Source organism: Osmerus mordax, chromosome 11, assembly GCF_038355195.1.
Source record: "Osmerus mordax isolate fOsmMor3 chromosome 11, fOsmMor3.pri, whole genome shotgun sequence".
In the NCBI taxonomy this organism is placed as follows: domain Eukaryota; kingdom Metazoa; phylum Chordata; class Actinopteri; order Osmeriformes; family Osmeridae; genus Osmerus; species Osmerus mordax.
This window is the reverse complement of record NC_090060.1, coordinates 17,817,855-17,830,618: the sequence shown is the minus strand read 5'-3', so window position 1 is coordinate 17,830,618 and position 12,764 is coordinate 17,817,855. Positions and strand designations below refer to the sequence as shown.

Sequence of the window (12,764 nt, the reverse complement as noted above, 5' to 3'; positions counted from 1 at the left end):
TCCATGTCTTATTTGAGGGTTTAGGTTGGTTGAGGGGCAGTTCTACGGGCGTAAGCGAAACCCTCTGTGGCACTGCTTGTAAAAAGGGTAACAACTAAAACGTGATTTAATTTGAAAAGCTTCTGCCAAATTAAAACATTACCGCTGTTCATCATCTCCCTGGTTTCCCTGTCATGGCCTTCTTGGTGTTCCTCTCAGGTCTCAGCAGGATGATGTAACACTTAGGCACAAAGATACACAGAAGGAGTCCGAAGCTGGACGCCAGGATAGCAAAGATCTCCACGGCAACCGTGAACTTCCCCGGAGAACTGACGTGAGCTGGGATGAACGACACCCACACAGCACAGAAGATCAGCAAGCTGAAGGTGATGAGCTTGGCCTCGTTGAAGTTATCTGGGAGTTTCCTGGCCAGGAAGGCCAAGATGAGGCAGAGGGAGGCCAGCAGGCCGATGTACCCCAGGACCAGGTAGAATCCTGGGGGCCAAGTCTCCTTGCACTCCACCACCACCTGAGGATTAACATTTCACATTTGAGTTACTGAAAAGATTTTTGTCCAGAACGATGCACAAATAGGACATGTAGAAGGATATTTCAGATGACCAATGAGAGGGCTTCACCTTCCCTGTGGCTCCCAGGTAGAAGGGGTTCCTGAAGGGATAGGGTGGAGCCAAGGCCAGCCAGCCAGCACAGAGACACACCTGGAAAAGAGTCACCAACAGGCCCACAACCAGAGAGTTTAGACATAGCTGTGGTTAGCAGGGCAATATTGTAACACAAAACTGTGTGAGGTTTGTTTTTTACCGAGGTCTGAATCTCAGGTACTTTATGTGATAATTAATGACCCTGATCATTATCATTAATGCTGTGTACACACCAAACGCGAAGTTAATTATTAACGCGAATGTGCAAATTTTCGATTCGCGTTCATTTGGTTTTTTTCTGACAAATTGGTAGGAGCCAACCATTTTATTTTTGTCCCTCATCCCCCCCAAAAAGATTTAGTCAGTGACATCTCAACATTGCAAAACTTTCGTGACACAGCGTGACACACAAATGTTTTGCTTGAGTTGAAAATTTTAAATTCAAGCGAAAGACGCGAAAAGACGCAAATAGTGCGAATTTGCGTCATTCGCGTCGATCTCGCCGCAGGGGAAATTTGCTTCGCGTTCGTAGTGTCATAATTCATGAGGCCTGTGTCATCCATAACAATGTATTCTACAAAACAGGGGGGAGTTTAACCCTTGAAATCTTGCTTTTACCCCTGAAACCACATGAATACCCTCCCCGTAAGCAGTGTTGGTGTAACTCCAGGGTGTACCTACCTGCGGAACCGTGGTGCCAAAGATGAGCGCCCTCTGCTGGGTGGGACCGAACAGCTTCAGCGCCTTGGACCCGGGTGCCGTGGCCCGGAAGGCCAGCAGGACCACGATGGTCTTGACCAGCAGGCAGGAGAGACAGAGGACGAAGCTGATCCCAAACCCAGCCTGACGGAACCGACACGCCCACTCCGAGGGCCGGCCAATGAACACCAGCGAGCACAAGAAGCAGAGCTTGAGTGACAACAGAAGCAGGAAGCTCAGCTCTGAGTTGTTGGCCCGGACGATGGGCGTGGCCCGGTGACGGTGGAACACGGCGGTGATGGCGGTTGTCGTGGCGATGCCCAGGAGGGTGAGGGCGACGAGGATGGCGCCCATGGTGTTGGAGAAGGACAGGAAGTCGTCCACTCCGGCCACGCATGACTTCCTGTCTCTGTCTGACCAGTGGTACTCAGGACACTGGATGCACTCTGTGGAACCTGTAAGAACATGACAACATGAGAACACAGAAATCACACATCTCCATCAAACATATGGCCTACATGCACACACACATTCTCACAAATTCAATGCGTCATATGATCTAATCTAATCTAGTGTACTGGAGCTTTGCAGGAGGATTCTACCAGTCTGGTTGCTGATCTGCCCGTCAGGGCAGGGCAGGCAGTCGAAGCAGCAGCGGGGTCTTCCTGGTTGTGTGGCCTGTCGGGTACCCGGGGGGCAGGGAGAGGTGCACACAGACTCAGGCACCTGGACATGAGGCACACAGGTGAGTCAGGTCGGTTTTATCCACTTTTTTCCAATGTGAAATACAGAGGGTGGTTTGAGCCAGAAATCTAGAGATCAGCAGTCAAATGCTCTAACCACTGGAAACTTAAAATTGTCAATGAAAAAATAATTTTAAATATCAGACGTCACCTTGTTTTGGCCTCCTGACCACACGATGGCGCTCTCCTTCAGCAGCAGCTGCTGTCCCTCAGGGGCGGAGCCGTCGTATGAGCCTACCTTCCGAAACCTTCATACAAGGCCAATACAGTTTTAACATAACCACAAACATCATATAATGCCCTTCTACAAGCCCATAGAAAGAATTCTCATAATTCATATCATCATTTTTACTACAGTAACAGAGACAGGGGATGTAAACCTATTGACCCCTTGATTCAAAACAGACAAATGCTCTACCACTGACCTAGGCCCCTACCCTTTTATAGATAATACTTAAGTGCATGTCTAATTATATATTTATAAATATTATAATGATGCGAACCTGATGCCTCCACCCCCGTCCTTCTGCCAGCTGATGATGTCGTAAAGAGGAACAGGTTCTCCATTACCATCAAATTGCACCTTCTCGCCAAACTGGTTGGTGAAACGTACCCGCTTGAGGTGGTGTAGCAGCTGGAGGCGGGAGAGAGAAAGTATCACTATGTCCTTAGTGTTTATTGACAGGGGGGATTTGAACCTTCAATCTCTTGATCTGCAGCCAAATGCTGTATTTCTGAAGAATACTTTTACTCAAACACACACCAATTTTTTTGTTATACCCTTACTGTAGGTCAACATGCTGAGACTCACACACACACACACACAGAGCGCATGTACCTGTGTGGGTGTGAAGGCCGTGCTGGTGAGGTTACAGATTCCCAGGCCTTGGCTTGGGGATCCACACTGCAGCATGTCGTGCAGGGCGTGGGCGATAGCGTACACCGCCTTGTACACGTTATAGGACACCCTCACTTGGGACACGTCCGTATAACTGGTGTTGGTGTCCCTCACGTCTTCCAGACCGGTGCATGCCCCCACGTCTCTAAGAGAGGCCGAGACTCCGAACGGCAGCCTGCATCCAAACAGCTCCTCCCACAGCATGTTGGTGAACTCTGACCCCGGGGCAGCCGAGGGGCGGACCTGGACCAGGAAGTCCCTCAGTCCGGGGATGTGGACCCCGGGGAAGGAGAAGCCCAGGGTCCCCTCCAGGAGGGAGTGGAAGGGAGCGGAGGACAAGACAGAGGCCGTGACCCAGGCCTCGCTGGCCACCCACTGGATCCCCGTCACGTTCCTACTCGCCAGCTGAGGAGGGGACAGTCAGAGGAGGGAAATAACCTGACGAAGAGGTAGTTTTTGAACTCTATTCAAAGACCGCTCTTACATTTACATTTTACATTTAGTCATTTAGCAGACGCTCTTATCCAGAGCGACTTACAGTAAGTACAGGGACAAACCCCCGAGGCAAGTAGGGTGAAGTGCCTTGCCCAAGGACACAACGTCAGTTGGCATGACCGGGAATCGAACTGGCAACCTTTGGATTACTAGCCCGATTCCCTCACCGCTCAGCCACCTGACTCCCCCAGGCTCTTCCACCCTCCCCAGAGAAGAGAGGGATCCCAGAGAAGAGAGAGAACCAGAGAAGGAGAGAGAGAACCAGAGAAGGATGATGACCTACCTCAGAGAGGAGCCCCAGCAGCTGTCCCTCGGTGGCGAACACCACCACCACTCTGGCCGTGGAGCTCACCAGGGCGTCGGCCAGGGCGTCCACCTGGGCCGGGGAGGGGGAACTGGGGAGGGAGAGGTGGAACGCAGGGCAGCCTCCCTGCTCCTCCAGCTGCTTGGAGAACGCCTGGATGCCGTAACGGCTGTAGTCATCCTGGTACACACACACGCATGCACGCATACACACACGCGCACATACACATTCACACAGAACTTTCTTTTTTTATATTTTCATATAAACAAACAGCATGTGAAAACTGTAGGCTACTCTTTTTAACACGAATAATACTTGTGTTTTACATTATTGTTATTATTATTATTATTATGACCTCAACCATGTTAGTGCCATCTTACCTCGGTGCCCACAGTGCCCACCCAGCTCCAGCCGAAGTGGGTGACCAGCTGGACCAGCCCCCGCACCTGGAACAGGTCGCTGGGCACGGTGCGCAGGAAGGAGGGGTAGACACGCTTGTCCGTCAGACAGGTACAGGTGGCAAAGTAACTCACCTGGAGACCGCAGCGACAAAGAAGGACTCAGTAACACACCTGGCGGACAGGCCACGACAGAAAATATCTTCCTCTCTCCCCTGTCCTCTCTACCCCATCCTCTCCTCTCTCCCTCTCCCTCTCCCTCTCCCTCTCCCTCTCCCTCTCCCTCTCCCTCTCCCTCTCCCTCTCCCTCTCCCTCTCCCTCTCCTCACCAGAGGGATGTTGAAGGGGCCCAGGGTGTGAGCCAAGGCTCCAGTAGGAGAGGAGGAGGCCAGGCCAATCACGGCAGGGACAGGGGCTCCAGCCCGGCACCATGGCCCCTCCACACCCTCCTCCACACCCTCCTCCACACCCTCCGCTCCCTGTGAGGAGACCAGAGCGAGCGCTCCGAGCAGGCTGGTGCGGACGTCGTCGCAGCTGTCCAGGATCCTGTAGCCGAGCTTCACGCCCGGCAGAAGCGTGGCATCACGGTTCACCTCCTCAACCGCGAACACCATGGTCATCAGCCAGCGGAATGCCCGGTAGTCGAACCTGGACAGGAGGAGAGAGGAAGGAAGAGAGGAGGAGAGAGGAAGGAAGAGAGGAGGAGAGAGGAAGGAGGATATGTGTGTGTTTAGAGGAGCGGGGCGTGTGTTGGGGGACAGTCCGGAGCAGGTTGGCCATCTCCACTCACCCGTAGCAGGCAGCTCTTAGCGGCTGACTCCCGTAACTGTGCTCCCACTCTGGGGCCAGGTAGTGGATGGGGAACAGCCCTCCGATCACCACATCCCCCTGGGCCTGCATCACCGTAGGGCTCCGGCTCACCAGGCTAACACAGCCTGTGCCGTTCCACCCAGTAACACTCACCCTGGACCAAGAGCTAGACCCAGTCCCAGCCCCAGCCCTTACCACAACCCCAGCCTCCTCCATCAGCTCCATGGGGTGGCCCTCCCCCAGGCACAGAGGTCCAGACAGCAGGCTGATCAGCACCCAGAACACGCCCTCAGGTAATGGCACCATGAACCCTGCCCAGGGGCTGGTAGTGGAGCTGGTGGTGGAGACACAGCAGGCGATGGAGCAGGGGATGGAGCCAGAGGAGATGTCATCCAGAGCCCATCTACAGAGAGGGCACGGCTGTGAAAGGACGCCTGGCTGGAGGTCGGCACAGCAACCTCAGTCTGAAGACGACAGAACTGCTCAGAGTCACAGCATCCGCCAGGAACCGATGTGTTCGTAGAGAGAATACCTCTCAGAGAAGTACAGCTGGATGACTCGCCTTTATAAACATGGTCACGCTCTCGTCATCAGAGATGTGCTGTGATTGACAGTTGGTTAGACCAATCCAGGGACCAGGTATACATTTGGGGCAGAGCATGAGGCTGATCAATCAGAACACTGCAACACAGAGTCAACGCCCAGGGCTTTTGAAAATGTTATGCTTTTAAACTGTTGTGTTATAAAAGTACTTTGTACTTGTGCTTTTTTTTTTTTGCCAGTGGCATGCTCTACCATCTTCACAGCATACAGCATACTGTCTCAACAAATAACAAGTTGTAAAATTGTTGGATTAGAAAGTATTGGTATTTGGGGAGAAAACAGTTAACAGACTTTAAACTTAGATTATGAAAATACACATATCCTCTTTCTTCCAAGTATATTTACTATCTTTGCTATCTGAATTATTCATATCTGTAATGGTGGCTTCATGATTGAATGTTAGCTGTGTTGGTGATTAAGCTGTGTTTAACAGCGTGGCACTATCTGTGTTGTGAAAGCAAGGAAGGGTTGTCTGCCTTTGAGCTCTCAGAGGAGCAAGCCTTCAACAGCCCACCAGAGGGAGAGGGAGGAAGAGGAAAGGAGAGGAGGGGAAAGGAGGGGAGGAGAGAAGAGGGGAAAGGAGAGGACGGGAGGGGAGGACGGGAGGGGAGGGGAAAGGAGGGGAGGAGAGGAGGGGAGAGGAGGAGGAGAGGGGAGAGAATAATAATGAGGATGGTTTGTGGGGGGGTGTCTTGAGTGTCTGGGCCCGTGTGCTAGCAGCACAGACACAGATCTAGACAAGAGAGGGTAGGGAGGAGAGAAGGAGAGAAAGAGAGGGGAGGAGAGGACAGAGGAAGGGAGGAGAGGAGAGAGAAAGAGAGGAGAGTGGAGGAGAGGGGAGGAGAGGAAAGAGTAAGAGAGGAGAGGGGGAAAGGTGGATAAGAAAGGCACGGAGGTAGGACAAGGCATGCTCCATATCTACATGGAGAGTAGTATGTTACTGCCACCTAGTGGACACAGTGCATTAGAGCTTAGTAGTCTGTCCATTAGACTCCCATATAATACATCACATAATGGCCATTGACCTGCATTTAAATACCCCAAAGGAAATTAACTTACATTTAATATGTACCTATATCTCGTCTTTAACAAATAAACAAACACAGTGACGCTACACATAAAGTTGGCATTCGGCCTACTCGTGTTATGCCAGTGTAAAGAAAATACATAATAATGTGTCCATTTAGCAGATGCTTTTATCCCAAAAGGGATTCAAACCTGTGACCACTGGCTATGCAGTCCAATGCTCTGCCACTGACCTACATCTAGAATACCTCTTTTGGTCTAAAAAAGAAGCCACTGCCCCCATCTCTGTTCCCTGGCATTCCCCTGCCCACCTGACACCAGGTACGCCCACGCCCCCCCTCCTGTGAGACGAGGCCATGACGTCAGGCCCCCTCCCAGGCCGACACAACACTCCATAAAACTGAGGGACGAAGGGAGAGAGCGAGGGAGAGAGCGAGGGAGAGACTGAAGGCAGTCATGGTGGTGTCCCTGCATCACTACCTCTATCTCTGTCTCACCTTTCTGCCGCACTCCTTCTCCAACTCTTCCTCCTGCCGTCTGAGAGAGCACTTCAACCTGAGTGGAATGCACCTGGAGGGAGATGTGGTTCTGGGCGGGCTGTTTGAGGTCCACTTCTACAGCACTTATCCAGACCTGTCCTTCACCACCAAGCCACATCAGCTTGTCTGTGAGGGGTGAGGGGCTCTCGCACCTGACACACACACACACCAGCCTGACCTGACACACACACACACCAGCCTGACACACACACACACACCAGCCTGACCTGACACACACACACACCAGCCTGACCTGACATACACACCAGCCTGACCTGACACACACACACACAAGCCTGACCTGACACACACACCAGCCTGACCTGACACACACACCAGCCTGACCTGACACACACACCACCCTGACCTGACACACACACCACCCTGACCTGACACACACACCACCCTGACCTGACACACACACCAGCCTGATACAACATAGAATTTAATTTACCGACTTGATAGTTTGGAAATTGATGACAGTCCCAAACTTATTGATTGATCATATGTTAATGGACTGTGTAAAAAGATGGCTTGTTTTATGTGTTTATTTTTATTTTTATGTTACTAAGTTCAACAGTGCTCCTCTCTGACTGCCTGGTGTGGAGGAAGGCTGGAGTCATGTCTGTGTGCACTGAGGGAGGCTAGGGTCATGTCTGTGTGCTCTGAGGGAGGCTGGGGTCATGTCTGTGTGCTCTGAGGGAGGCTGGGGTCATGTCTGTGTGCTCTGAGGGAGGCTGGGGTCATGTCTGTGTGCTCTGAGGGAGGCTGGGGTCATGTCTGTGTGCTCTGAGGGAGGCTGGGGTCATGTCTGTGTGCTCTGAGGGAGGCTGGGGTCATGTCTGTGTGTTCTGAGGGAGGCTGGGGTCATGTCTGTGTGCTCTGAGGGAGGCTGGGGTCATGTCTGTGTGTTCTGAGGGAGGCTGGGGTCATGTCTGTGTGCTCTGAGGGAGGCTGGGGTCATGTCTGTGTGTTCTGAGGGAGGCTGGGGTCATGTCTGTGTGCTCTGAGGGAGGCTGGGGTCATGTCTGTGCGCTCTCCTTTCTGTCAGGTTTGACGTGGCAGGTTTCCGACAGGCCCAGACCATGGCCTTCACCATCGAGGAGATCAACAAGAACCCACACCTGCTGCCTAACGTAACCCTGGGATACCATCTCTACGACAACTGCCTCCAGCTGGGGGTAGCGTTCCGTGCTGCCCTATCACTGGCCAGCGGGACGGAGGACGAGTTTCTACTGGACAAGGACTGCAGAGGGTCGCCCCCGGTGATGGGGATTGTGGGGGATCCGGGCTCGACTCACTCCATCGCCGTCTCCAGCGTCCTGGGGCTGTTTAGGGTGCCCATGGCAAGTGTCTGTCTGTCACCACACTGGAAGCACTGTTCAACACTTGCAATTTAAGCTTTTTGTCCACAGGTCTGTAGTCTGTTTGTTTTAAAGTGCATGTCTGTGTCCACAGGTCTGTTTCATGAATGTTCTAAAGTGTGTGTGTGCTTCACCTGTCACAGGTGAGTTACTACGCCACCTGTTCCTGCCTGAGTGATCGGAAGGCGTACCCCTCCTTCTTCAGGACCATCCCCAGTGACGCCTTCCAGGTAGCCACAAACTATTCTTTAGTGTGTTAGTAAATAGTACATATCTAATAAATAACAATCCTCAATTTCAATAAAATTCAAACACAGCAACATGTGTCTATCGGCAGCTGTGTACCACATTGCTACATTTGAAACTACTGGCCCAGATTATATGAACTGAGATCAAGCCATTATTTATTGTGTTTCGGCTGTAAAAAAAAATCGTTGTACAGACAATTTTTTAACAAATCTCTTAGTGTACTCCCTGAAGTTCCACATTTAAATGGGCCCGGTTATGAAAAATATATAATTATTCTGGGGTCCAAAAAAATACAAATAAAAAACCTAACTAACTAATTTTACTGAATAATAAAAGAATTATGAGAATAGGGGTTGGTACATTTCTATTTTCCTATTCCTTTATTAGTAATAACAAAGATATATTCCATCCTGGCTCTTCTTCAGGTGCGAGCCATGCTACAGATCCTGAGACGGTTTGGATGGACCTGGGTCGGCCTTCTAGTCAGCGACGACGACTACGGTCGCCATGCCGCCCGCTCCTTCCTCCAGGGCCTGGCTCATGACCGCGCCGGCTGCCCGGCCTATCATGAGGTGCTGCCGGGCCACAGCGCCCCGGACGAGTACCGCAGGATCGTGTCTGTGGTCCGGGCCTCTACTGCCAGAGTGGTGGTGGTGTTCTCCAACCAGGGATACATGCTCCCCCTTCTGGACGAGGTGAATATTACACCTTGTACATACAATGACTGTCATGAGGATGTTACAGTAAAATAGGGTGAATTGATCGTTTACTGGTAAAATATTCTTTTTCATTGAACATTTTCTTCAATTAGCAGACGCTTTCATCCAAAGTGTCAGATATTTTTTAACGTAGAGTTTTGGCTTGCTATTGTGTTTGATAATGTTGCTAATGTTCTGACATTCTGATTCCGCTTCGGATGCCATCAAGCGGGATCTCTGGTCGTAGTCAGTCCTTCACTAACCAATCAGCATTCATTAGCAGAATGCTAGCGTGTTATGGTGTAAGAAATAGAAAGGACATAAGTACTCGTTTGTTCAACTTTCGACCTATAATCAATGTTGAACAGACAAAAACTACAATCAAATCTGAGATTTCTCATCAACAATCAGGCGAAAGAGACAAATTTAGCCGTTAAGATCCATAAACTCCCATTCATTTTGCTCTGGACCGCGATCACTCCCAGTGGAACTCTGGTGTAACTGCAATAAAATTCGGTACAATGGGGCTTAATAGGGAGTCGACAGGCTCTCCGTAGATGGGCTCTGATATTGCTTAACCAACTGTCACAGTTGATTTAGCGTTGATCCCGGCTGTGTGTGAAGGTGGTGAGCCAGAACGTGACAGGTCTGCAGTGGATCGCGAGCGAGGCCTGGACCATCGCCATTGTCCTCCACACCCCCAGACTCATGCCCTACGTGGGGGGCACGCTGGGCATCGCCATCCGCCGCGGAGAGATCCCCGCACTCAAGGACTTCCTGTCAAGTCTCCGCCCTGACAAACACCCCAGCAACCAACATGGGCAGAGCATGGCAAAGATTTTATTTTATTTTTCCATTATTTCAAACGAAAAATAACATTTCAACTTCTACGGGGAGTCAGGTGGCTGAGCGGTTAGGGAATCGGGCTAGTAATCTGAAGGTTGCCAGTTCGATTCCAGGCCATGCAAAAATGATGTTGTGTCCTTGGGCAAGGCACATTCACCCTACTTGCCTTGGGGGAATGTCCCTGTACTTACTATAAGTTGCTCTGGATAAGAGTGTCTGCTGAATGTAAATGTAACTTGTATTTACTGCTAGTCTCTTATGTTTTGCTATATTTCAAGAGAATTTCCTCACAAAACATTTTAGTCTTTTTTAAACTTGATTTTCTTTTAATAAACAGCATATTTTTGGCAGGTTTGGCAGTTTTGGGAGGAGGTCTTTGGCTGCAGGTTTGAGCATGCTGGGCTGGGCGTTCCTGTGTGCTCTGGACAGGAGGCCCTGGCCCCTCAGGCCCAGCTATATCTGGATGTTTCTGACCTGAGGGCAGAGTACAACATCTACAAGGCTGTGTACACCCTGGCCCACGCCCTCCACAGCCTGCTGCGGTGTGTCCCAGGGCAGGGGCCCTTCCCAGGGCGCAGCTGTGCCAGCATGGACAACATGGAGCCCTGGCAGGTGAGGAAAACACACGGTTATAAATGTAGCTTGGCTAGGCCGCCTGGAAAGGGTTTGCCGGCACTTGAAGGACTGGTGGGAATCTCACTCGTTGCAAAAAATAAATGACCATATGTGCTTCTCTTGTGTCTCCCCCTTGTGGCCAGTTGGTGTACTATCTAGAGAGGGTCAACTTCACCACCGGGTTTGGGGACAGAGTGTTGTTCGACGAGAATGGAGATGCCCTGCCCATCTATGACATCATGAACTGGGCTTGGCTCCCAGACGGAAGTGTGAAGGTTCAGAATGTGGGTGCGGTCGATGAGTCACTTCCTGTTGGGGAACAGCTAATACTCCATGAAGACAAAATCTTCTGGAATTTCAAAGACAAAAAGGTCAAACTTTATATTTCGATAGAACGCTAGATAAGTACTTTGTTCATCCCCTAAGGGAAATTGCAGATGTTGAACAAAGTTTTGCCCATTATTTGACCTACTTCCTTTCCTTCCAGCCCCCCAAGTCAGTGTGCAGTGAGAGCTGCCCTCCTGGCACCCGATTGGCCAACAGGAAGGGGCAGCCAGTGTGCTGCTTCGACTGCATCCCCTGTTCTGACGGGGAGGTCAGCAACCACACCGGTGAGGGCACAGTCCATGTGAACATCATATTTATACATTTTTGCCAAAACTACTACATCTACCCCATCCTACTCTACCACCCCCTGCCCCTTTCCTCTCTCTGTCTCTCTCCCCCCCTCCCTCCCTCCCTCCCTCCCTCCCTCCCTCCCTCCCTCCCTCCCTCCCTCCCTCCCTCCCTCCCTCCCTCCCTCTCTCTCGCTCTCTCTCTATCTCTCTCTTCCAGACTCCACTGAGTGTTCTGTGTGTCCTGAGGACTACTGGTCCGACCCACAGAGAACCCAGTGCATCCCCAAGACAGAGGAGTTCCTGTCTTACTCTGAACCCCTGGGCATGTCCCTGGCCGCCATCTCCCTGCTGGGCGCCGTCCTCACCGCCGTAGTCATGGCAATCTTCGTCCGCCACCGGAACACGCCTGTGGTGCGCGCCAACAACTCCGAGCTCAGCTTCCTCGTCCTGCTGTCACTCAAACTCTGCTTCCTGTGCTCGCTGCTGTTCATTGGCCGGCCCAAGCTGTGGGCGTGCCAGCTGAGGCATGCGGCGTTCGGGATCAGCTTTGTGCTGTGTGTCTCCTGCATCCTGGTGAAGACCGTGGTGGTTCTGGGGGTCTTCAGGGCCTCCAAGCCAGGCGGAGAAACCCACATGAAGTGGTTCGGGGCCCGGCACCAGAGAGGGACCGTGCTGGCTCTTACGTCCGTACAGACCGCCATCTGCACGGGCTGGCTGTTGCTGGCGTCTCCCACGCCGCATAAGAACACCCACTACCAGAGCGATACAATGGTGTACGAGTGTGTGGTGGGGTCTGTTGCTGGGTTTGCTGCATTGCTGGGATACATCGCCCTGCTGGCTGTCCTCAGCTTCCTCCTGGCCTTCCTGGCCCGGAACCTTCCAGACAACTTCAACGAGGCCAAGCTCATCACCTTCAGCATGCTGATCTTCTGCGCTGTGTGGGTGGCGTTCGTCCCCGCCTACATCAGCTCCCCGGGGAAGTACGCCGACGTGGTGGAGATCTTCGCCATCCTGGCCTCCAGTTACGGCCTGCTGTTGGCGCTGTTTGGGCCCAAGTGTTACATCATCCTGCTGAGACCTGAGAGGAACACCAAGAAGGCCATCATGGGTCGGGCGGCACCCAAGACATGAGGCTCTTCGGACACTGCACCCCTCCCTGCTTCTACCTCACCATTTTCTTCTGACTAGATGAAATACCTTCTTTCACCTGTCATCCCTT

The 12,764-nt window shown here is 51.8% G+C and overlaps 2 protein-coding genes across 2 annotated transcripts; one reads left to right on the top strand and one right to left on the bottom strand.

The window, feature by feature from the left end:
• Positions 1-151: 151 nt before the first annotated feature.
• On the bottom strand, positions 152-5,081 carry olfcu1 (olfactory receptor C family, u1). The gene is made up of 11 exons (XM_067245742.1): positions 4,969-5,081; positions 4,508-4,826; positions 4,161-4,313; positions 3,760-3,960; positions 2,922-3,386; positions 2,587-2,717; positions 2,235-2,331; positions 1,943-2,066; positions 1,323-1,795; positions 618-698; positions 152-508 (listed from the first exon to the last, which is right to left on the bottom strand). The coding sequence occupies exons 1-11, from the start codon at positions 5,076-5,078 to the stop codon at positions 152-154; spliced, it is 2,511 nt and encodes an 836-aa protein (XP_067101843.1). The 5' UTR covers positions 5,079-5,081.
• On the top strand, positions 3,797-12,676 carry LOC136951383 (extracellular calcium-sensing receptor-like). Its single transcript, XM_067245741.1, has 10 exons — positions 3,797-3,843; positions 7,133-7,291; positions 8,208-8,502; positions 8,664-8,750; positions 9,195-9,464; positions 10,092-10,299; positions 10,660-10,925; positions 11,072-11,299; positions 11,416-11,539; positions 11,763-12,676. The coding sequence occupies exons 2-10, from the start codon at positions 7,182-7,184 to the stop codon at positions 12,674-12,676; spliced, it is 2,502 nt and encodes an 833-aa protein (XP_067101842.1). The 5' UTR covers positions 3,797-3,843; positions 7,133-7,181.
• Positions 12,677-12,764: the final 88 nt, after the last annotated feature.